The following is a 25446-nucleotide window of genomic DNA, read 5'->3' as shown; positions in this document are numbered from 1 at the left end:
ACTTCTTTCCACTCTTACATGGTATAATCCAGGTGGGTCTCTCAAGACACCTCCCCATTCATCATGATTGTACATAGGAGAAAATAAAGGTACAGGGAGATGAGAGAGAACACAAGGGAAGAAAACTTCCTTTTTACTATGACTGAGCTGAGAATCAGACAAAATCTTGTGCTCCTGCTGCTTGGTCTATGTTCTCATGGCTTTGCTCCTTGTAACCCCATGGCCCTAGACTGAGAAATGTTGCATTTGATTATCACTCTTTCCTCTTAAAATGAGCAATGTTTGTTGTTCCATCTGGCTTTGAAGAAAAGAGGTGTTTGTTTGCCATGTTATTAGAGATGTAATGACAGCAGAATCATAGGCATTCTATCTAATGGGATCAGGAGTGGAGATGGATCCTGCAGAGAAGAGCAGGGCTTCAAGTACTTGTAATTCTGAAACATCCAGTCCTGGGGTGTTCTTTAAATGGAAAATCCTGTCCTTTCAGACAAGAATTTGTGCTGCAGTAGAATTTACAGTAGATTTACATGCTTGGTTGACAGTAGATTTAAATGCTTGGTTAAAATTCTTCTGTATTTAGAGCTATATTTAAAAATGAATATAGCTAGCACCTTCAGAAGACTCCTAGAAATCACTGACTTTGTGTTGACGATCTTACTGGAAACTTTCCATAGTTGTCATCCCTGTGCAATCCAGGTCACCTCTGTCTGGCTGTTGCTTCATTATGGGATACCACGTCTTCGTTGGAAAGTCACAGCTGCTTCTGCCTCAGCTGTTCTCTGGGACTGTGCTAGAGCTGGCTGTTGATGGGGTATAGTGTCTCCCCAGACAGCAGAAGAGCAGAGAGGCTACTTAATTTTGTCTGTGCTTCTGTGTACAATGGTAAGAGGGTAGCTGAAGACTTACAAAACTGGAAATTGCACAACTTCCTGGGGGGTATTTCCAGATCTTCTATTGAGGACTGAGTTAGATGCAGCCCATGAAAATGTTATCCTCTGTGTTTTCTCCAGGCAGTTAGTCCAGGGGCTCCCTGACAAGTGCTGAGGTTGAACTGCACCACTGAAATGCTGTTGTGAGCAGGGATGTTTCTGATGCTATTTCCAACTCTGAGGCAGGTGGACTAGTAGTCTGGAGATGCTGTGCCATCAAACCAGAACATTTTGGTTACAGAGAACAAAGTTGGTTTAGTATTCAGTGGCCTGGTTATAGAATGCAAGTTTGACATGGTGTGATTGAGCTCCCTAATTTGTAACTGGAAAAGTGAAAACTCTTAGTCCTTTTGGAAATATAGGTGCTAATGATTGTGCTTACTCTACAGTTAGGACTCAAATGGCACAGTCACAAATCTGTGCTGACTGCTGCTACAGTGGAGACAAGATTGTAACTGGGGCGAAGACCCTTAGAGAGGATCAGGCCTAGAGTTTATCTCACTAAATGTTTGGTGTAAGGGCTGCAAAAATGGGCCAAGTATGTCTTTGGCTGTCTGACTTTTCGAGTGCGCAAGACACACTGTGCCATGCTGCTAATTGCCTGCCATGGCCCAGGCACTCATGGTGGGCTGGCCATGGGCATGGGCTCGTACAAGCCGTACCATAGACACAGACATGTGGGTCTGTCTGGAGCTCTGCAAATAAGCAGCTCCAGTTTTAAGCTACTAAATATTCATGTAGGGTTTGTAAGCCACTTGTCAATACATTTATGGTCCATACTGAGCCTGAAAAGCTGGTGAAAATAAAGCTTTTAGTCTTCAAATGGGGTGAGAAAGTACCTGCAACACTTACTGTACTGTATAACCACTAGAGGGAAGATTTGTCCCCCCATTCTGAGCTATGGGCAGGGCAGTCAGTTTACATGAGCTTATCTACTCAGGTTTGTTAATTTAGTGGGGCGGAGTGAGTTTCTTGCTAAAAGAATATGTTTTCATAGCCTGGTCCACACCAGTGTGATTATGTGCAGGGGTCTGGGCCCCTGTTGAATGACATATAATTATGATCCCTGATAATACAAAAGTAAAAGACAAAAATTGGTAAATCTGGGTCAGTTCATGAGAAAAATTTATAGAGAGAAAGGGCAGGAGACTTACAATCCAGTTCAAAGTAATGCTGAGCAAAACAGAGTAATTTGAGCATCAGCCTGAGCAGAAACGTTAAGTGACCAGAAAAATGTTCTGCTGTCAGAACTGCTAACATACAGGAGTCATCCATGGAGAGTCACAGCATCATTTGGTTTATATGAGTTAGGGTGCCTCCACCTTAAAGTGTGCTTGATTTCAGGGCCTTGTTCTGTCCAGGTATTGGGGGTTTTGGTTTGATTGCAGGACAGAAAAATAAGAGTAGAGATGGCTACTTTGAAATTTTATTTTTTGTTTTTTATTTTTTAATCCCCCTAAAATATTTATCTAGTGCATGAGCACAGATCCTCAGAATACACCTAAAGAGACTCTCCTGGACACTGTTACATCCTCCTTTAAGGTAGGAGATGGCAAGCTAAGCTCCACTGATGGCTGGCAGCATTCATACCAGCCCAAGCCACCTGTTCAGGGCCAAGTCTGTGTGTCCAAAGGCAACACCTGAAGGCCAAATTGCTCCTATAAGGCCAAGCAGGAAGAACATGGTGGGCTGTACTGGCTTAGACCAAAGGTTTGCCTAGCCTAGCTTGTAGACTAGCTGCCTCAGGAAACATGTAAGACCAGGACAAGCATCCAGTGATAGTTTCTCAGATTGCTTTGCCAAATTCCAGCCATTTGTGGGCTAGGTCTTTCTGAGCTGGATGGATGACTTTGTCTCTTTAGTAGCCCTCAAGTGGGCATATTCATGGAAGAGAAAGCCAGTCTCCTCATGGCCCTTTCAGCATCAGCAGCATCCTGCAGCAAGAAGCTCACAGTTTAATTAGGTGCTTTACAAACCACCTCCTTTTCTTGGTGCCACCTACGACCTGTCTCTGGCTGGAAGAGAGCCTGTGCTCAATGATGTGATAGCAGTTCCTGTTGGAGCGGTAGAGCAAGTTTTGTAGCCAGAGGCTTTTCATTATCAACTTCTCAAAACCAAGGCTTGTCCACCCACCCCTGTCACCCCAGGGAGATTTACTGAAATGTCATCAGAAAACCCAGGATACCTGTCCTGTTCCTTGTGGAAACACCCTGACTCATGAAAGGTGGCTGTCAAAAAAAAAAAAAAAAAAAAAAAAAAAAAAAAAAAGGAAGCACATATTGAATGATGATATTCTTACCCTTGCTTAAAATGCTGAATCTTGGTTTTTTCCTCAGTACCTATTTTATTCCTGTGCATGGCAAATGAAGATTAGAGTCTTAGAAAATGGCAAGACTTCAATCCCCTCTAATCCATGGCTAAGAAAGTTCCCACTCTGTATCTCTGATGTTTTGAAAGACTCCTTGGAGCAAGGAGGAGTAACTTGCTCTCCCTGACACTGCATCTGAGGCAAACTTCTCTGAAGCAGTCCTTTGCATTTCTGGAAATAAATAGAGCAAACCTACTGTTCCCTCCTGTTTTCACAGAGGTTTGCTTCACTTTGAATGAAAACACTGGTCCGTTTCTGCATGGATTGTTGCATGGACATCGCAGCCTTGATACACAGCAACTTCTGAAACTGCACCCTGAAAAACATTCTGTGCCAGCTTCTGCTGCCTGACCATGGGATGGCTGAAGAAACATTTGGCTGGGCTCCAGCATCATCTCCCTCTGCCCTGCGTGGCGTAAGAAGGTGCAGGGTGGGTCGCTGGAGCTGGAATCTGCAGGCCCCAGCGTTGCTTATGCTCGGAGGGAGGCTGCTCTGAGCCATTCCTGCGTGGCCGCCCGCAGGGACAGGTCACGCACCGGCACCAGCTGCTTTCTCGGAGCTGGCTGGGTTCCCTCCCGGGGTCAGCACCGACTCTGGTTGGTGCCTTGGCCGGCGGTGACAGTCGCACACGCCACCCCGCGCGTCTGTGGTGAGGCCGAGCAGCCACGCGGGGGCAGCAGAACCGCGTCCGCCCCCCGCACTGCAGCGCCGTGGGAGCCCCGCGCTGCGCCCCGGCCCCGACCGCGGTGCGGGGCTGCGGCGTCTGCGTCGCTCCCTGCTCGCGGCTGGTGCCTCCCTGCTCGCCGGGTAACACGCATCCCCCTTACTGCAGCAGTGCGGGGAGGGAATTTATCCCTTGGTGGAGAAACGTTTCCGGATGCTGTGATGCCGCTCCTAGGAGGGGAGGCTAGGCAGACCTTGGTGTCCCTGCTTTGCAGACCCTGTGGTCCATGCCAACCTGCTGGGCTCCAAATTCTGGCCTGCTTTGAAGGCCTCCCTGGCTTGGCTCAGCCTCCCGCCATGCGGGCCAGAACCTCTGGAGCCTGAAGTGCCGGTGGGGCGTCTCTTCTGCCAACGGCCTGTACGCCAGCTCTGTGCTATGCCAGCAGGGTGAAGGTGAAGCATGGCACTGCGTGGCAGGAGAGTACCTGGCCCAGTGCTGCAGCTGGTAGCATGCTTGTTGGAGGCATCCTGCACTCGTAGCCTCGAAAACCCCTTCCTGAGCGCAGTTGTGCCCTGTTAACCTCTGTGAAGCAGCGTTTTTGTGTTGGGGCTCTTTCCCTCACCGGCTGTGAGGCCTGATGTAGTAGTCCAGCAATCCTGGATCACTTCCTTCCCCACTTCCTTCCCCTCTGACAAATTCAGCAATGCACCTGCTCTCAAGAGCTGGGCCAAACCTCCCTCTTCCTTCCTCCAGGGCAGACCAATGCCCTCTTCTTAGTAACACATCCCACTCCTGCCCCCAAATCACCCTTTCAGGCATTTTTCTCTCTCCCAAACAACTCCTGCCCTACCTTCCTGATGCTGGGACCCCCGACTGATGCTACTGCCCAGCTGGGACCACTTGCTCCATGCTGTAACAGCATCCTAGCCTTGAGGTTTCTGCAATCTGAGGCCTCCTGGAAAGAGATAACTCTGACAGAGAGGTGTTGTTCACCCTGGTTTTATTATACCTGCAGACATTCCGGGTTACATCTGATTTAACTTCAGCCCATTCAGAAGACTTGCCCTTTTTTTCCAGCCCATCTCCTTTGGCTCCAAACTCCTTCTGCAGAGTGGGAGGACCTCATCTTGCCTGTAAGTATTTTGGCTTCATCTGCCTGAATGTAAATCCTGGCCATGAGTTCCCTCCTGGGTCCCTAGCCCTTTTTAAAATACTTCTTTGCTCTACATCCAAGCCTCCTCAGATGACTTTTTATGTTTTGGATACGTTTGTATTTTTGCTAGGGTTTCATTTGAAGGTTTCCTCCTGGCTTGGCATTAGCTCTTGTAAGTTACATCTGCTAAACAGAGGTCTGCCTCCGCCTCCTGGTCACGAGGACCAAGGATGTTTTGTGGTTTCCTGCGTTGTTCAGAGGCGAGCACGGACGCGAGTGCCCAAACGGCTCCCGGAGCTGAGGACAGCAGGGTTGCTCCAGTGCTCACCAGGACTCAGGCCTGCTCTTGACATGTGAGTGAGGAACCTGCAGCGTTGGAGAGACTTCCCCCAACTGCTGGTTCTTTGTTCCTTATTGCGTAGCACAGTCCTGCATTCCTCCCCTCAGTAACACATGGCAGACGTTTGCACATGCCGCTGCCACATTGCAACACATCTTCCTGGAAAAGCTCAAGGTCTGAAGTAGGACCTGGGCTTTCTTCCCTCTGTTTCTCCAGGGTTTAATTGCTGAGCTGAGGTGCTGTTAGGCATCACTGCTGCCTTTGGTGCAGAGGTCCCAGCCTCATGCATCATTGTCTCTGCACTATTTGAAGTGAACAAAGCGTACAGACGTGCTCAGCAACGATGGAGGAAAAAACTCTGGATGAATGCTGGTCTCTGCTCTCCCAAGCGTAGCATTCCCATTGTTTATGGTGCAAATCTTGTGCCTCTCTCATTGCTGCTGCTGTGGCACTCGGCCAGGTTAAAGCCCCCCCAGCAGCCATTCACTCCTTGCTTGATACTATGTCTTCTTGTGGCACCTCTGGGCTGTTTTCCTGGGAGGGCATTCCCCTCCGGGCTTTTAGCTCTGCTGATCTGATATCTTGTGCTGGCCTTTGAAATGTTCCTCTTGCAGTTGCTAGCTCCCGAAAGTCGAAGCAGTTGTGACCTCCTGTGGTGCAGGGGAAGGTGGACCTGCCCTCAGCTATCATCTTGCAAGAAACTATTTGTCTCTGCATTGGACAGAGGCTGGGGTTGTGCAGGGAAGGAACGCCTGCTTATGGGGCTAAAGAGACTGCTGGTGCCTCCGTCCTGTGACAGCAGGCACCCACTCCCCCTGTTACAACCACCTGAAGTCCTTTAGGATCTTGTAGCTTTAGCCCTGCTGATCCAAACCTCCTCTGCAAAAAGCACTTGAAGTGGGAAACACTTGTCCCTCCCAGGGTACGTGGAATGGGCTGTGCTTACAGCTCTGCAGGGCTCCTGTCGCAAGTATGTGATGACGGACGGCGTCTCCTGTACTGTCACAGGACTTAGAGGTGAGGAATGGAGGCAGATAACTCCAGGGACAGAGAGGGAATTGGGTCCAAATTCCCCGGGTGTAATAGGCTATAGCCATAAAGACGATCCTGCCTTTTCTCCTACAGACGTCGTGGTTTTGTGTGCCACCAGCCACCCCGGCCGCAGCAGAGCCCGGCCCTGGGAGGCAGTGAGACAAGGGGTTTTGGACTTTCACCACAGAGCATTGTAGGATGCCCTAAATTTGGGCAACTGGTTAAAAAAGGAAACAAAGATGTAGCTGTGGTGATCACAGTTGTTTAAGGTCTGAACTAGAGGAGATAAGAGCAGCCCAAGGTGAGAGGAGAATTAATCTCAGCCAACTCAGAAAACCGTATCTGTGAAAATTGTATCTGGTGACACTGAGAAAAAGAAAAACCGCTGCAGAGCTGCCGCCATTGCCTGAACCTGCTGAAGCAAGACGTAGTTAGCTAGCTACCATAAGAAGGCTGCTGGGCTTCTTCAGCCAGATCCTCATTTTAGTGGTGTTATTTTTACCTGAAACCATCTGCAGTGACCTCAAAAGAATCACTCAGGAGTGTGGCCAGGCTGGTGTGGGTAGGAGCAGATTTAGCTCTGTGGGTGGTGACCAGGACCAGGTGGTGATGCGGGACAAGAGCTACTCTGGCAAAGGTTCTGCCTCTAAAATAAACTGTCAGTACTGAGTGGGGGGAATATCCATACATACACAGACCAGAGCTTTGGGGTTATGTCTGTTACACTGAATTAGCTGATGATTGCAATGGTAAGCAACCTAACAGATGAACTTGGCAGCTCTGCTCTTTCGAGTTCAATCATTTAGAGCTACATTTTCTTCTTGGAAAGATGCTGTACCCCATGGTTCCCTCTTACCCTGGGAGTTGAATGTGCAGGGTGTTGTGCCTTCAGATTTTATCTTTTCTGCAGAAATGTGCTGCAGCTGTGAGACACCTCTCAGCTATCTTGTATTGCCTGTGCAATGGGTGCCAGCTCCTTTGTCTCTGGCCAGGGCTGGATCCCAAGTGCTCATGAATCCTGCACGTCCTTGGTGCGTCCTTCCCCCATCACCTGACCTGCGACCTGCCCTTTGGCCACGTCCCGAGCAGGGAGGGGTAAGAAACCAGAGGGCTCCTGGGGTGTGCCAAAACCCTCTTAGCAGATATTCAAGCCCACCAGGACCCCAGTTCCCCCAACCCCGACTAAAGCTGGCCGAAAGTCCCTGTTGACCGATGCTACAGGGCCCCCTACGTCTTCTTTCTTCTCTCGGTGGCTGTTTGCTTCAGGAGACTGGAGCTGGAGCCAAGCGGGGCTGTTTGACAATCAAGGATGGTTTGCCATCACTGAGTAGGTAACATTATTTTTAAGGATTGTCTCTAATCCTTGTGACTCAAGGACAAACCCTGACGTCATCCATAACTGAGAAGCCATTTTACAGGGGACAGAGGCCTGATCCCGCAGACTCATGTCATGCTGGTGCACAATCCACATGGGATCAGAAGGCAAAATTCATGGCCAAAAAAAAAGAAAAAGAGGAAAAAGAAAAAGGAGGAAGGACTTTGAACAGGGGGCATCTTTTGTGCCTGCAGTCAGAAGCAGCTCTGCCGATTTGTATGTGAGGGGACACTCATTCACACCAGAGTAGTTTCTGACTTGGAGACAGCACTTCTGGAAAGAGGGATGTGTTGGCACGAGCAGGCTCTCCTTGCTAGCTTGCTTGCTGCTCAGCTCAGACAGCAAGCGAGGACAGGTGCCTGATGTTGCAGGCTTCATAGGTTTGTGGTTTCCTTTCTCACACTCTCACTTGCTTAGCTGGTAAAGCTCACTAGCTGGTAAAGAGTTAGTGTGGGCGTCTGTCCCCTTGCTGCTCCTTGTTCCCCCCTTCCAGGGCTCTGCTCCCCCTTTGCCTGGACCCAGGGGTGGGATGGACATGGAGGAAGAGGTTGCAGCCTCCTGTTCCGGTCCTGAGCCTTGGTCCATCCCCTCTCCTCTCAGGTGGATGTGCTTGGTCAGACCTATATTTAACACACATTTAAGCAAAGCCCAGAAATATTTCCCTAAATATCACTGTCCTGATGCAGACTGCTTTTTCAAGCATTTCCAGCAAAGTTTTTGTCTTCAAAGGGACCCAGTGTCACGGCCATCCTTAGGGAGATGGGTACTTCTTTGGGAAAGCACGTTTGCAAGGCGTTGTGCTGAGAAGGGGAGCCCTGCTCCCAGTGCCAGCATGGCTTGCTGTGCTCTTGCTCCCACCCCGTTAAAATACCTGCAAGCTTCACGCTCACTCGGGGCATGTGCCAGCAGTTTTAAACCCCCTTTTGGGAGCTTGAACCCAAAGCGGCTCTGTGCCTTACTCCTGCAAACCTGTCTCATGCCAAGTAATCCTGCGCTGTCTGTCTTTTTTTTTTTTTTTTTTTTTTCCTTCTCTTGACTCTACACTCGCTGGCTCAGGCTTTCTTTTGCTGAGTGGTATTTAAATATTGCAATGCACTTCATAACTCACCCCCCCTCTTAGACCAACAACAGTGCATCTGTTAGAATTGTTTTCTGTAAAATGAATTTTTTTTTTCCTCTCTCTCTTTTCTTTTTTTGGAAGGTGTCCCGCTTGTACTGGAACTAAATCCTTCAGCTGATTCTGTGTGTTTTAAGGTGTGTGTAGGGGAGGGAGGAAGGGGGGGAGACTGTGCCAGAGAAGAAAAAAAAAAAACCCCGCTGGATTTCATCTCCTTTCCCCCAGTGAACCATTGCCCTGCCCCGCGAAAGCGGCCGGGAGGCAGCGTTGGGAGCCAGCGAGCGGCAGCCAGCGGAGCGGCATCGCTGTCCAGGACGGACCTCGGTGTCCCGGAGCGGTGCGTGCGCGGCGGGCGTCTTCCAAGGCAGCGCTGGGCGATGCGGGAGGGAGGGAAGGGAAGGGAAGGGAAGGGAAGGGAAGGGAGCGAGCGGGGCCGCGCAGGGGCAGGAGGCTCGGCGCAGAGCGGGTTTTTGCAGGGACAGCTGGGGCCCGCGACGCGGTCAGGATGTGACATCACCGACGGGGAAAAAACCTCTCGGCCCGAGTTTCTTTAATGAAACGCCGGCGAGGGCCGGTGCGCGCCTCCCCTCCCGGCACGGCGCTGGTGCCAGCCAGATAGAGACGCGATGGGGCGTCCGGAGAGGGTCTGACTGCCCCGCTTGGGTTTTTTTTGTTTTGTTTTTTGGTTTTTCTTCAGTAAGAGAGCAGAAACGGCAGCGGAAGGATTTCGTGCTGGCGCTTGGATCTGCTGCGGGATGAGGTGAGTGCCTGGGGGTGGAAGAAGCCTTCTCCTGTCGGGGTGCGTGCTCGGCTCGGGCAGCTCGGGGTCTCGCACGCGTCTTGCTTGCCAAAACCTGCCCCGCAGCCGTTCGGACCTGGGGCGGAGGGGCTGGTTTCCCGGCTGTCTGACCTCATCGCTGAGACTGGGACAGCGTCGGGGGCTCTGCGAGCCGGTTGCTTTGACCACCGAGGATTGTGTGCAAGGTGACTGCCATGGGGAAGGGCAAATCCTTCACGCGAGTTGGGCTCGGGACAGCTCAGGGGACCGAGCAGCGCAACCTCTCCAGCAGTGCCCTGCTCCGTGTCCTGGCACGTGCTCGCGGACTGGTTTTAAGCACAGGCTGGACAAAACCTGGCCAGGGATAACCTGGGAAGAAGCACTCCTTCACCTGGACGGAGGATGGACGTGTGCCAGAAGCTGCTTCCCGTTGTGTCTGGTCAGCTGGTGAGCACGTAAATACGGAGGGGTCCTACCTCTGGGACCCGTGAGGTGTGGGAGCACCAGCCGCAGGGCGGGGAGGAGCGCGGAGGGCACGCTGTGCACGGGGAAGGGGGAACGCAGCCCCGGAGGGCGGCGAGGAGCCCAGCCGGGAGCCAGCGGTTTGGACGGTGACCAGCCGGCCCGTTCGCGACTGCCCGCAGGAAATGCCGGTGAAGGCTGCTGCCCTCGTAACGCGCCTGCCTCAGTGGGTGCTGGAAGCGGCTTTGCCGGTGCCCGAGGGAGGGCAGAAAGTTCAGGGCAGGTGGGAACTGGGTCAGAGCGAGCCGCGAAGCTGTGCTTCCAGCAGCCGGCTTGTCTCTTCTGGTCTTTGTCCCGGAGCTAACAGGCCTGGAGCTCTCCGCGTTTGGGATTATGGCTTTGATTACCGAGTAATTGCCCTTGGGACTGAACTGGAGTATGCCGGCTCCATGGAGGCTGTCGGACACCTATTTGCAGGGCTCCAAGCAAGTTGGCTGGCAGCAGCAGCAAGATCCTAGTCCCCAAGAATGAGGTACCCCAAAAATCCCCTGGCCCCGCAGGACATCACCCCCAAAATGAATTGGATGTGCTTCGCCCTGCCTGGAGAGAGGAGGTTTAGTTTTTCTGCTTGGAGGCTTCTTGCGTGGCATGGGAAACACTTTTTGGTGCCTTTTGGCCTGGCAATGAGACCAATCCTGGGTTCTCTGGCGAGGGATGCAGGGTGAAACGCATCCCCAGGCCCTGTCTGGCCACGGTGGTTCCAGGGGAGCTGCTGATGTGGCAAGGAGGTAGGACAAGGAGGGTGTGCAAAGGGAGGGGACAGCAGGGCAGGAGGGGGGGTGAGTGAAGGTACAAGCAGTCCCATTCCTGGAAATCATTCGGTGTCAGTTTTGCACGAGACAGGGATTTCCGAGCGTCAGGAGAGCCGGGGGAAGCACCAGCGCAGCTCCGCTGGCAGCTGCCCAGAGCTCGGGCGTGGGTGGGGGCTGAGGCTCCGCTGGGTTTCGGAGCTGGGTCGCTGCGAAGGCGGATGCTCGGGGAGCACCCTAAGGATGCTCGCGCTTCTCACCATGCTTGAGGTGGGCAGGTTTCCTCAGGACTGAGCTGATCTGTGGTGTGTTTGGGGTGGTGAGGCATGGCTGGAGGGGGAGTCCCACAGATGTGCTCTGCATTCGCGCGGGCTGCCCCAGTGGGAGCCCAGGGCCTTCTCCGCAGCCTGCCGCTCTGTGTGCTAGCCCTCGATCCCCCTCCCAGCATCTTGTCTTGGCTCCTTTCCTGGAATTTTCCATCGTTTGGGTTATACTTGGGACCGGCAGCCAATAACCCCGTTTCTCACGGACAGCCCAGCTGGGGCTTGGCTTCAGCAGGATGCAAAGACGGACGGGCCCTGCTCCAGAGGGCCAGTGCCTTCTGAGCCCGGGCTCTCCAGTGTCCTAATTGCACAACTCCCCCTTCCTGGGGTGATTAAAACCAGACCTAGATGTAGTGAAGGCTGGAGAAGAGGGGATACCTTACCTTCCCCAGGAGCACCATGTGCCCACAGCCTGCAGCTAGGCTGGGGCTGGGTTGCTTACAATGAAAAGGATGTTTGAAAGTGGCAGGCTTGGTCCTCGGGGCACTTCTGTTGCACTTTTACGTGGACCAGCTAAAAGCCCCAGTTGCATGGATTCTCCAGGACAGGTTGAAGATGAAGTAACCAACACTGCTTTGCAACAGGACTTCTCAGGTGTTTAACGTGAAGCTTAGAGACAGAGCTGTAGAATCAGGATCTGGGCAATAACACTTTACCTAGAGTAGTAAGAAGATAGCGGAGCCCCAGGGCCAGCAGGTTTCTGGTCAGACTGTCCATCTGGAGACTGTCTGGCAGTTTTAGGGCTCTGGCAGGCAGTGTCTGAGCATTGCAAAGGGATATGACAAGAGGGACTTTTGTACTGACTGTGGAGAAGAGAAGGGATTCCCCTAAAGCATGAAACTGGAAGTAAACATCTGGTCAGCTGAACCTTAGATCCGCCCTGGGAAGTATGAAGGGGAATGTGCAAACATCTTGGTTTTTAACCAAATTGTATGGAGCCTCCTTGTGCTCAGCAGCCTGGAAGCACTTGGATCTGCAGCAGGGGCATGGAGGCAGATGGATGTAGCAGGCTGGTTTTGCCTTCATTGCTTTGAGCCATTCCTGGTTTCTGCTGATTAATTTTTCCCCTGCCCGGTGTCCGTTTTCCTTCCTTGGAAATGAAAGGGGCTGCGATCTCTCACTGTCTCTCCAAGGTCTCTTCCCAGCAACGGGATTCAGGAGTCTCTTTTCGCAGTTTGCTTATGGTGTCGGACTCCTCGCTGCACTCCCCGCCGCGCGCGCCAGCTGTTCGCGCTGCCTGTAAAGTTTGGACTGTGCTGCTAAACGGCTGCCTGTGGTTTCAAGTCAGATGCCTGTGCGAGTGTGTAACTGTCTGGGGGCAAATCCAGCGCCTCAGACTGCCCCCGAGCCGCGCGCCGTGTCGGGTGTCAGGCACGCTGCCCGCGCGGAGACGCCGGCGGTGGAGTCCGGCCTTCGGACTACCTTCCGCCTCTGGGATTTTCTCCCCTTCGGTAATGATCATTAATGCTTCCTGGGAGCACTCACACAGCGCTTTCCCCCTGCAAGCCAAGCCCTTGCTTTTGCAGCTCTATATTAAGAGCTTATATTGAAATGAAGGAAGCGGAGGCACTGCGCAGGAGCTTCCCGGGGCATCGAGGACGGAGAGGGAGTCCTTGTCGGTCACCCTGGACATCAACAGTGTCTCTGACTGACCCTTCCAGCTGTTTTCTTGACTAAAGCATATCTGGCACCAAAAATGCAGATTTTTTAGTTGTTGACCTTGTTTCAAACCTGCTGAATTGTTTGTGGTGGTGAGAGGAAATTGCCCTCCCTTTTGTTTTGCTTTTTTTCCTTTTGTTTTGCCAGTTTCCAAACAGACCTTTCAACATTGTTTTTAATTTAAAACAAAGCCTTTGTTTTGCCGTATTCTTCTGTTGTTTTCAAAGGATAATGCCTATATGGAAAAAAACCCTCAAATCTGAAATTAAAGGCTTGTTTTGACCCTGAGGTTGCATCTCCCCCAATTCTTTTTCTTTCTGTTCTGGAGTTGCCATCAGTCTAGGAAATCAATTTTTCACATGTTTCTGCCTGTTAGATCCCTGGTAGTTGCTCTGTCTCACCCTTGCCATGTTTAACCTTGTACTGATTTGGCTCTCGCTAAACCCGACGAGTTTCACTTCTGCTGCTGCCGGTAAAAAGAAGGCGAGGACTGAAAGCAGCAGACAAACCGGCGTGAGGGGTTTTCCTTCCATTTAGCTGGGTTTTAAACCAGTTCTGAGCAAAGCTGAGGCTATTTAGTAGGCGCAGATGGGGGCATGCCCCGAGCACGCTGCAGCACGCTGGTCCCGTGGGAAGCGGCGGCTGATTCAGCTCAGGAGCTGCCGCTTGGCCGCAGGAACCGGCCTCTTTCCGTCCTGCCGCTCCATTCATCCTCCCTGACAATCCTCCTTCGCTGGGCTCGGCGGGGCCGGGAGCAGCGGGAAGCGGAGGCGGGCCGGAGGGAAGCGCCTGCTCTCGGCTTTCCTGTTTCACTCGCCAGGGCGAGATACAGCTGCGGGGGCAGCTCCCCCGGGACTGCGGTGGCTTACTGGGGAGGCAACAGCGGGGCAGGACAAGTTTCTGGCTCCGCAGCCACCTGCTTTACTCCACATCTGCCTCCCTCCACCCTTGAGCAGGAGCTGCCCCGTCACGGCTAGCGTGAGATTTGCTTTATAGGTTTGCAGGTGTTTTAGAAGGGGTCTGTGCCCGCCCCGGATGCCAGCACCACCCGGTCACGGGAACTGCTGCACGACGGAGTGGGTTTGCAGCCATTGCCAAGGCTCCTCTTGGGGAAGCTTTGATTTCGCATGTGGGAATTCAGGGCAGAGACCTGCAAACTGCAGCCAGGGCATCGGTCCAGGCCTTGTCAGCACAGCACGGCAGTGGGATGTGTATGATCATGTTGTAGGAAGCTGCTGTCTAAGCTTTCCGCACTGCAGCTCTCCCTTCATCTCTCGCAAGCTGAGCAGCGTCTACTCCTTTCCCGCCCCCAAATCCCTGTGGACAACGGCCTGATTTCCAGGAATGCACATAGCCACAAAACCCAGGCTCAGCCAGACACTGCTGAACTCTGCACCTCAGCTAAAACTTGGAAGATCTCCCATTTTCCTACTCTTTACATGGACCTGTCCCAAATAATCAGCCAGTGATGGAATAGCACCAGCCCATCAGGGTACTGGTTTGCTCTCTGCTGTTTCACGATGGATGCATTCAGGTGGACACTGGGGAAACCTGGTCTTGCATTCTTCACTGCTGGTGTGCTTTTCTGCAATTCAGACTTGAGATGTGTCTGGGTCCATTTCAATGGACTTTTTTTTCCACCCTTCAAAGCACAGCCACAGATCAGGGCACGAAACCTGCTAGGAGTCATTACTGGTTGGCTGTGAAGCACCTGCTGTTGAAATTGTCCTTGAACACCCTTCCCCTGTTTTTCTCCCCAGGGAGTAGGGACTCACTACTGAGCCACAGCCAGTGGGGAAGCTGAGGCAGTGATGATCGTTCGCAGAGACTGTTGTGCTCCAAGCTGGTAAGTCCCATTTTAGTGCCCCAGTTGCATGGGTCACGTCTGGTATTTAAAACCAAGGTCATGGCCTTCACGCAGCTCCCTTCCTATGCCTTTCACTTCTTCTCCTACACATCAGCCTCTTCACGCAGTGAAAGCTTTGGAGCATGGTTGAGAAAGAATCTGGTTCTTTGACCTCATGCCTCTCTGTTTTTTTCAGTTGTAAATCCCAGGATATGTTTTTGGTTTTGTGTTAAATTTAACTTCCAAAGTTCCCTCATTCCAGTAAGGATTCACAAGGCCTTTTAATGGCTTAGTGATTTGGTAGTGATGCTGGCAAGGATCCCAACAGCAAAACTGCTCCCGTTATCCCGATGCACGCTACTGCCCTGGGAGCAGGGAGGCCGCAGTGCCATGCCACGGTCCTGCGTATCCAGCACCACTCGGGTGTGAGCATTAGGGCAGCAGTGGGTTTTGCTTCTCCATTTCTGGGCATCTTTAACAGATGCACAGCAGGAAAACACCTGACAGATGTTTAGAGGTTTCTTGTTTTTTTTAAAATGCTGTTTTATTAAGACAGTGGCACTGAAGCATGAAATACATTCCCACCTGCCTGACAACTGAGAGCAGCTTGTAGCGTTGCACAAAGAGATCCAGAGGAAGGCATTTGTGGGATGAGTTATGGGGCTATAAGAAGGCTTTGGGAGATGAGATACAGCATTTATTTCCCAGGGAGCACAAAGAGCAGTTCAGTATTCACAGACGACTTGCAGTGTGAGGCATGTTATATTTATACCCTGTGTATTTGTTGGATTTTCACTGCTGATCACACATAAAAGTGATATGTTTTATGGGATATTTTCTGTCACACTGGCTTCTCATCACTCCTGTGCAAGCAGAAATAGCTCATGGAGAAGAGTGAATGGAGCAAAGAGGTCAGCAGAAATAGTGACCCACAGGAATATCTATTGGCACAACTCACATCACTAAAATCCCTTGTGGAATCCTCTTGGGTTAGGTCCCAGTCCCTGTTTATACTGATGTTAATTCAGAGGGATGTGTGACCTAGTCGGGTCAGTCCAGCCTCACACTGCTATAAGCAAGTTCATCTTCCTCCGGCTACCCAGCAAAGAGATTGGGGGCTGTGCTCTGGGGCACAGGTTTTGTGTGGTGCAGCGCAATGACATTGTCCAGCTCTGCTGGGTGAAAACCAGGGCACTAGGCCAGGGAAAAGGGGCTCTTCAGCTTCGATGGGGGATGTGGGCCGGCTGCGAGCAGAGATGGAGGGCGCTGCAGAATGGATTAGAGGGAGACGTTCCTGTGCCGCATCATCCCTGCCTGGGAGGCTGCTAAGTGTCAGATGGAGAAATCCTGACTTCTTGTTTAGGCAAAATTGTTTATTTTTGCTCGTTCTAATGGCTTTTAAGTTTCAGTTGAAGCCCTCTGCACTTGCCTAGTCATAGGGAGAGAGTGAGAGGAAAAGTGCAGGGACAGTGGCAGGTCAGAGAAAGCCCCTTCTTTTGCTTTAGCAGTGCAAGTTCAAGTCCTGGCTTGTGTGGTGGCAGAGCCAGTTAGTGACAAGTGCTTTGGGAGATGGCAAAAGCACCAGAGATGTTGCTGGCCATGTCTCTCCCATGCTGGCTGTTGGCTGCAGAACAAGGTCTGTCTCAATCACATCACACCTAGCTATGTATGGGCAGACCTGCACCCTATGCTACCTGAGATGTACCCAGTGTCCACGCTGCTGTGATGGCCTGAGTTGGGGTCAGGTACCCAAGCCAGCCAGGTTTCCAGAGGAGCAATCCCCTCTGAAGGCTTTACCATGCTGGAAAGATTTTGCTGATTTTTGGCCATGAATTCAGATATATCTGCATCTGCCTCAACTCAGTGCTCATTTTATAACCTAAGCCTGGGTCAGTGCAAGATCAAATAGTGTGATGGATTTGAAGCATAGTCAAGCCAGGAATTAGAGCCATGTCTTTGATTCTGAGGGCAGCCAATTCTTCCATCAGATTACTAATATGCTGTGCATCCTCCTTCCCATGGCGGCTTTCCACCAAGCCTGAGGGATGTCTACCTAGACAAGATGTGGTATATCAGTGAGAGGTGTGGCCTCAGTGGGAAGTCCTCAGTGGGAAGATTTTGGCCTCAGTGAAGCAGGAGGCTGAATGGGGCCCCCACAGCGGTCACACCCAACCTTAACATCTAGGCTACAGCCCTGCTCTGGGAGAGAGCATGGGATCTGGGGCAAAGTAAACAACAAACCGTTCAGGACTCACAATATCACCCGGATCCCATGCCCTGGCTGGGTGGAGGTGGGAGCCCAGGTGTTGCTCTGGTCTGCGGCAGACAAGAGATAAACCAGCTACTTAAACATCAAGGGGGTAGGTTTGCACAGATGCTTACTCCTTCGACTGTGCAACAGGCAAAAACCATGCACACCACTGTTACTGTGGCTCAGTCGGGCACAGTAAATTGGCTGGAGGATGTCCAATCCCTAAATGTAGTCAAGCACTTCCTATGCTACTGGATTAGGATCTCCACTGCAGCAGATATATGTATACATACATATATATATATATACACACAACAGAAATTGGTATATATTAGAATACTCCCTGGGAGGCTTTTCCTAGAGGTGTTATCAACAGGATGTGTCTTGATTATGTGACAGCTGGGTAGGAAATCCCCAGATAAGGCCTGTTCTTTACAGTATCATTGTGCCAAGCTCAGTCTGTGCTGGGTCCCCAGGGCTCTGTTCACTCCTTCGAGACTGCTGTCCTGGAGACCTCCTTCCCATCAGGAGAGACAGGAGTCATGATGTGAAGCCAACGGTCAGTATCCTCTCCTGCTCCCTCCATAGGTTGGCATCTCGGAGAGCTCGTGCTCCCTTTTCTAGGTGGGGAATAAACTCTTTGACTTGGTTAGAGCCAGCTGCTTGGGACAGGGGAAGAAAAGGCAAGATGTTTAGCTTGTCTTTGCTGGGCAATGTAGAATGTGCCCATGGCTCTGGATTGAGTTTACAAAGCAGAGTTTATACAGCAAGTTTTTGGCTAGAAGATGTCTTTTTAATGATGAATGTGTATCCAGGCTTCACTTGAATACCATTCCCTTCTGCTCGTGACTTTGGGTAAGTCACTTCCCCTTTCCGTGAGTCTTTTTCTTCCTTTTTTTTTTTAACTCTTTCTTCATCTCCTTCCTTCAGGGGCAGGCTGCTCGGGGACTCTCTCTTCCCCAGGCCTCAGAAAAGCATTTAGCACAATGGGGCCTTGATCTCACATTGGTAACACCAGTGATGAGTGCAGGTAACTGGGCTGCACAAGTGTTATTTCAGCCTGTCCATAAAAGCCTGGAATGGATCAGCTTTCCACTTTCTTCAGGAGGAGAAAAAAAAAAAGGGAAATAATGCAGACCTCATTTGTGCTGGTAAATTCTGATAGGCAGGAGGGGATGAGCTCAGCAGTTTGCCGAGTGGTGACTTCCAGATGGAGTCACTCATCCCTTGGCTGTCAAGAGGCCGGGGCCATGGCCAGCAGCGATGCCAGTGGCCAAGAGCCTGGTCCCTCTCCGAAAGCGCGAGGCAGGTGAGGCGGCTGCTCGGTGGCTGCTGCTGCTCCTGCCTGCTCCTTTGTACATTGTGCTGTGCCTAGAGGGACGCCAGCATCCTGGCACGTCACACTGTGACCCTCAGCTGTTGCTTCCCTTCTTCAGAGATGGGTTTTGTTCTTTTGAACAAACACACAGGGCAGAACAAAGAATCCCCCCGTTCCCACTGATCTCGGCATTGGAGCTATGTGAACCAGCAGCCAGCTGTGGTCGCAGCGCAGTCTCCAGGGTAGCGCTCACCAGCCACTAGGGCAGGATCAGGGGATTATTTTTATGAGCTGAGAAATCCCTGGGAAAGAAAAACTTTCCTTTTGCAGAAGAGGAAAAAGCTGCCAGGTTGGGACTGGCTGGACCAGTAAGCTCCCTTGATCTCACGGCTCTCACTTTATTGCAGCAATTACTGAATAAATGCCCCAGAGATAACGGGATGACCAGAGCCCAATGCTGCCTGGAAGCTACATATGTAGTTTGGGAGGGAGGAAATGCTTCTGTTTCCCATTGAGCTTTCCAAGGGATGTATGCAGCAGAGCTAGCATCTACTCTGACAAGTGCCTGGCAGGGAGCTGCTGTGCGAGGTGTGAGTACCTTCACCATGTCACCTAGGCAGGCTGTGGAGGAGCCAGGAATTCACCCCAAATCTTCTCAGTCCTTGTATGTTGCCTCAGCAGCAGGGTCAGCCAACATCCTGGCACTAATTCACCCCTGTGAGAGAGAGACACAAGTGTAATTGGCTTCATATATGACCAAAATTTGTTTCTTTCTCCTTCCAGAAATCTCCATCCCTGAAGATCCTAGCCTTGGAGTTTACTTTGTGCTGAGTCTCTGCCATAATCCTGGCCAGCCCACCCCATGATGGCTTTGTGCCTCAAACAAGTCTTCAACAAAGACAAAACATTTCGTCCCCGGAAGAAATTTGAACCCGGCACTCAACGTTTTGAACTGTACAAGAAAGCTCAGGCGTCCCTGAAGTCTGGGCTGGACCTGAAAGCCGTGGTGCAGTTGCCTCCCGGGGAGAGCATCAACGACTGGATCGCGGTGCATGTAGTGGACTTCTTCAACCGTATCAACCTCATCTATGGGACCATGTCGGAGTACTGTACGGAGAAGAGCTGCCCGATCATGTCAGGTGGGCTCAAGTATGAGTACAGGTGGCAGGATGACAACAAGTACAAGAAGCCGACTAAGCTGTCAGCCCCGCAGTATATGTGTATGCTGATGGACTGGATTGAGATGCTCATTAACAACGAGGACATCTTCCCCACCAGGATAGGTGAGTGTGCTCTGGTTACTCACAGGAAGGCTGTGGTTATAACTGCTGCAGGTTCCCAAGCTGGTGGTAGGCCTCAGAGCTAGTTAATGGCTTCTTGGCAGGGTTGGTATTCTTGGACTTTGCGATCCCAAGGATTGTGGCCTTTCCCATTACAGATTTTCCTCAGTCTCTGTCCCACATCTCCTTTGCTGCAATTTGAGCCTGGGATTTCTCATCCTGTTCCCAGGGGACATGGAAAACAATGTTCTATTTCTCTGTGCTTCGAGTTTTTCCATATCTTTTGTGATTTTGAGAAATCACGGCTGATAGGTCATCTACTCCCTTGCCCTTCCTCAAAGAGAGCTGAACTGCAAGGCTGTTTGGAGGTGATTATCACATCTCTCCACAGCACTCTTCTTCTGACTAACCAACTGCATTTGTTTCTGGTTTTCCAGGTAGGTTCGTGTTCCCAGGGTTTAACATTTTTTCATCCTTGCTGCTTCACTTCTCAGCTCCTCTCCATCTCTGCTAATTCATCTGAGTCCTGATTTTACATCACATTTTGTTATTAAGCTGGGACATCTCCAAAGCAGAGGTGCCTGACCAAGGTACCTGACCTTTGCAGCTACCAACCCCCGGGGTATATGATGCAACCCTTCAAAAGGTTTTGCCTTAAGAATTTGTACCAACTGCCAAGGGCAAAAGCAGCCTGCAAACTAACCCTCCTACTGCTGATTTGCAGAGTTTGGCAGCTGCATGGCTACTTATTATTAGCCCTGCTACTTATCTGCTTTTTTGTACTTTGGGAAGGTGAGTTCAAGGATAGGAGCTGAGTGTGTTGGCTGGTGGGTACTGGGGAATTGTTCTGCTTGAAGGATAACTATTACAACTCCCATTTCCTGAGGGACTGATCTGGTGGTTTTCTGGCATCTTCATGAAGCAAAAAGGTTCTATAAATAAACTTTCCCCCTCTATAGGATCTGTCCTTTCAGTGGGTCATTTGCATTGAACCCAGCTGCCAAAGCTTTGGGTCATGCATAGAAATGGTTTCTTTTCAGATGAAATGCAAAGCCACTTGAATGTAAAAGAAGCTTTAAGGAGCTTACAGTGGAAATGCATGGCTTTGCAAGTCTGCCGCCCTATTTCTGTTTTCCCAGGCAGCAGAGTTGAAAGATCTACATGAAATCAGTGCAGTTTAGGCTTGGGATTTTCATTAACATGCTGGGAAAGTCCTAGAAACCTGTGAAGAAAACAGCATACGTGGGATTATTGGGTATCACTAATTGTCATAGCCCAATTTGGCTATGCTGTAATGTCTAGCTGTGTGCCACTGCTTCTGCTGGGAAAGCCTCTGGCTCTCTGGGCTACATCTTCACTGTGTCATGGCTCTGTGCAAGCAAGAGGCAGTGTGTGCAGGCTTGGTGTGTCAAACTCAATTTCAGCTTTCTGGGATGCGGTGTCTGGTCTGATCTGGCTGCACAGGCTCCATCTGTGGTTAGGGTGGTAAAATCCCCTTCTGGAGGTTTCTTTCCTCTCTCTCTGTCACCTAAAGGATGAGTTGAGACCTGCAGGCAATAGTTACCTTTTCCCCTTGTCACTGTAGCCTCTGGCACTGGTTAGACCTCAGCACAGCTGCAGCCTGGGGCAGGCTGCTGCAGCATGTTGGGGCAATGGCACAGCATGGTGCCAGGATCCTTGCGCTGGCAGATGTGCAGCTAGGCTGCCTTGGGGGTGTGTGTGGGAGCTGTGGGATAGCCCTGGAGGACTGGCCAACACCGCCTGTAGTTCCCCAAATCCCTCAGAGCCAACGCGATGGGGCACTGCAGGGTTCAGCTGGCCCTAGGGTTCACTCGGAGACATTCACCACTCGATGGCGAGACCTCTGCATTCCAGGCATCTCACCCTCAGGGGCTGTGTGGTCTCAGCACATCCTGGGAGATGGATGAGGCTGGAAGTGCTCCTTGGTGGCTGGCTGAGAGCACCAGTGTGGGATGCTCAGCTCTGGCAGCCTCAGCTCTGCCGAGAGGCAACAAAGTCCCTGTTGATTCTGGCTGCAGCTGGGGACCTCCGGGGTCTGTGCTCACAGCTGGACGGGGTCATTGTTGCCAAGGGGATGAACGACAGCCGCAGGGTTAGAGACTGGATCTTCCTGTTCCCGAGGCTGCCTGTTCCCAAGGAGAAGCTCTCTGTGCTTTTAAAAGTGGGGACGCAGACATAGTTTTACACTCTTTTCTTTCTAGCCAGAAAGGAGGGTGCTCTGGTACATTTAACGCCTTTTGGGTGGGATTCAGGATGTGATCCTGCCTGAAAGCTGCTCTGGGGAGTCAGGGCTAGAATCTTAATATTGCAAAAAGCAGGCATGCTGCGGTGGGACGGCAGCATCGCAGTGCTCCCCACTCTCCCCTGCTCCCTGTGCCGCATGAGGGCAGGCTGCGCTCTCTGAGCACCGAGGTGGGTGCTGCCACGTGGAAACCTGCAGCAGAAGGTGGGTCAGGAGATGTCTTTCCTGCAAAGGGAAAGAAAAGCAAAGCCACAACTGATGCTGGTCCTCACTTTGGCCTTCCCAATGAAATCAATCTCCCAGCTGCATCACAGGGGAATACAGCCTCTGTGAGGTGCAAAAGCCAAAGGGATGTGCACAAATGTTATTCTGGGCTTGGAGAGGTTGCCCTGGACCCCAGCGCAAGGCCTGAGGCACATCCCCCATGGTCCATCTGGATGTGGCTCCTGGGATCTCTGTTTGAGGCACCTTGCCCTTGTGGGCTCTGTCATTTCAGCACATTCCAGGAGATGGGTGAGGCTGGAAGTGTTCCTTGGCATTGGCTCCCAGCATGGGGCTGACAAAAGCCACTCTGTGCCACGGTGGGAGAGAGAGGCTGGGCACCTGCTGGTACCCTTGGCTGGTCCATGCCCATTCTACCATGCTGTCCGCACATTGCCTGCTTTGAAATATTACTCACATTGGTGGTTTTTCACCTCATTTCTGGTACTTCTCCTTTCAGGGTGTAAAACATCCGAATGTGAGGAGGTTTCGTTTCAGAGGTGGGGGCACTTCTGGATGAGATCACGGCTGGGTGCAGGCGGGCTTGAGACAAATCTGGTTTTGCTCTAGTGACACCATTGCTGGGCCCATCTTTCAAGCCTCTTTGTGAGGGGAGTGTGTTGTGTCACCGAGTGACTTCAGTCCTGGTGCTGGCATGTCTCAGTGCTTCTGGCATCACGTATATACATGTATAAAAGGGAGCTTAGCCTGAGAGCTCACTTTAAAGAGCATGAAAGTCTGTTGTGGGAGGAGAGAGCCAGTCACATTTTGTCGTCAATATGTCCCCAGTTAATTGTCACATTTTGTCATCAGTATGTCCCCAATTAACTGGTTTTGACTGGCTTGCCGTGTGCTCAGGTTAATTGCTCGGCAGCTCTGGCATTTCAGAAGATGGAGGTGTTTGGCCAAAGGAAAATGTCACATCTGCGTATTTCTGACGGGGGCTGCTCCTTTTTTCTGTGCCAAAGAACGAGATGAGGCTAAGGGAGTGTTTGGTATGGAAAGACACGGGGGTCCAGGAGAGGAGCCAGGTCAAACGGAGATGCTCAACTTCTTTCCTAAAGAACCAGACTCTTGGAAAAGGACCCAGGAGACGGGTACAATGCACCAAGGGGGCATGGGGCAGATGAGAGCTGTTTAAAGGAGGGGGACAAGTCTGAAATGTTCATGGCTGATGAGGGGGACCGCTGCCCCGGGGTAGTGAGACAAGCGCAGGGTGCTGCGTGGAGGCAGCACTGCCAGCCGCCGCATCCCCCTTGGGCACCTTCAGACCATGCTGAAGCCATGGGTGAACCTGCCCTCAGCAGATCAAGAGATTGTGCATTGCCTCCAGCCAAAAGCCTGTTTCCCACAACCCAGATCCCTCCGCAGTTTTTTCTTGCACTCTGGCCAAATTTTTAATAGCTGTTTTTTGGAGCAAGGCTACCAGTGTGCCCTAGGAATGCTGCACACAGAGCTGAGAGCTCCCTTTTCCACTCGCTATGCCCAGACATGTATCTCCAAGGAGCCCATTTATCTTTTTAGCTACAGCATTTCACAGGGATGAAATGTTACACTGGTTCTTCCCATTTGCGCCAAGTCCCTCATGTGTAGCCAGAGCCTAAGACTGCTGAAGTTTTTAGACCAGCTCAGCCTCTTGTATTTTTTTAAGTATTTTTTTTCTTAATGACACATTTCCGTGTTTCTGCCTCCCTCCCTTTGACCACGCAAGAGCAGGAGACCAGCAAGGGAAAGTGAAAGTCTGCAAACTCCAAGGTGATGAAAGGAAGCCATTTCTGCTGTGCAAGGCATGGATGGAAAGCAGAGCCCTCCTCCCCGCCCGTGGCTGGAGACAGCTCCCGGGGCAGAGGGCCTCTCCAGAGCTAATGGCACATCCAGCACTGTCTTAATGGATAACTTTTTCTTTTTTTTTTTTTTTTTAAGAAATGGTAAATTTCAAATAAGCCTCTTAAATATTAGCAGTAAAGATGGGATTTAGCATCAAGAAAGTTTATCCCACTTCTGCTTACAGCGGAGAACTTCACCCACGTGGCTGACCACTGTCTCAAGGGGAGTTTTGTGGTTGCTGCTCCACTTCTGCTGCTACAGGCAGGTCCTGTCACCTCTGTCTCTTCATTCCCCTCCTCTCTCCTCTTCAACCCCTCCTTTGCCACTGTTTTTGATCCAACCAAACATAACTCTTTCCTGTTGGTTTTTGGGATGGAGCGCAGCGATAACGTGCCCGCCCTGTTGCACACGCTGCCCCATGGCAAAGCTTCAGCTGTCCCAGGCACGGTCGTTTGGGCTGAGAACTGTATCTGCCACATGGTCAGGGTGCCTGGTAACATAAAACACACAGCGAAAATGGTGCAGTGATTACCGCACTCTCACTCCCAGCTCTTTTTCCCCCTGTCCCTGTTGGGCAGTCAGGGAGAGCTGATGAGGAGATCTGAGAGCTTGGAGCGGTTGCTTTACAGAAGGAAGGGCAACATCTCCCGTACAGCTCAGGGTAATTCCCTTTTGCAGGGCTGCAGTTGGGTTAAGAGCGATGCTCTGGCTTATAGGCTGCATGGTGACAGCTCTATAGGCTATTTGCATGATGGATTGGATGGATTCATCCCAGGGGATGGATCCAGCCCCCAGTTTGTATATTGAACCTCTCTACCAGAAGCCACTGATTTTTAACAAAACCCAGCTCTGAGAATTACTCCTGCAACTTTCTACAGCCATGGCGGTAAGAGTCCCAGAGCAAACTGCACCATTCCCACTGTGCTGTGACTGTCACAGGAGAAAATTCTTCCTTTTCTTTTTAAGTTCCCCAAAACCCAGCATGATTCAAGGAGGAGGTCCTTGCTTTCCAACTCTCTCCCTCATTTGTGTCCATCTCAGCTTTCTCTCATGGCGTGTCTTTGCCATATGTAACAAAACTGTCCCAGGACAGTTTCTTCTGCTCCCTGGCTAAGGCCGCCTCACCACAGACAAAACAGCCTTTTTTTGGAAACAGCAAGTGTTACCCAAACTTGCTAATGTTGTCTGAGGCTAACCTCAGTGTCCCTGTCCATCCAAAAACTACAAACCCTGAAACAGCACATGATTCAGGAGGGCTTGATTATGGTCGTCCTGACAGGCAGAGGGAGAGGTATTTCAGAGGTCAGGGATGGAAAATCATTCACCCTTGGGTAAGAGGCTCGGGTGGAAATGAGAAGAGATGGCTAGCTGGCTCGTAAGCTGGCTGGATC

General features: G+C 51.2%; 1 protein-coding gene across 4 annotated transcripts in view; it reads left to right on the top strand.

Annotated features, from left to right (window-relative positions):
* The first annotated feature begins 9204 nt into the window (after nt 1–9204).
* Nucleotides 9205–25446, top strand: part of MOB3C (MOB kinase activator 3C) — a 30248-nt gene continuing 14006 nt past the window's right edge. Inside the window, exons 1-4 of one of the 4 annotated variants that reach the window (XM_064516174.1) lie at nt 9205–9315; nt 9676–9738; nt 14770–14855; nt 19208–19707. In XM_064516174.1, coding sequence (XP_064372244.1) covers nt 19287–19707 — 421 coding nt within the window. In that variant the 5' untranslated portion in view covers nt 9205–9315; nt 9676–9738; nt 14770–14855; nt 19208–19286. Of the gene's footprint in view, nt 9316–9363; nt 9739–9850; nt 10204–14769; nt 14856–17578; nt 17666–19207; nt 19708–25446 lie in introns of those variants that run through there. The other 3 variants (XM_026104743.2, XM_064516175.1, XM_026104752.2) reach the window with 3 other exon arrangements.

This window comes from Dromaius novaehollandiae, chromosome 8 (assembly GCF_036370855.1).
Source record: "Dromaius novaehollandiae isolate bDroNov1 chromosome 8, bDroNov1.hap1, whole genome shotgun sequence".
In the NCBI taxonomy this organism is placed as follows: Eukaryota; Metazoa; Chordata; class Aves; order Casuariiformes; family Dromaiidae; genus Dromaius; species Dromaius novaehollandiae.
Note: the sequence above shows the minus strand (reverse complement) of the source record. Positions and strands in the feature narration are given on the sequence as shown.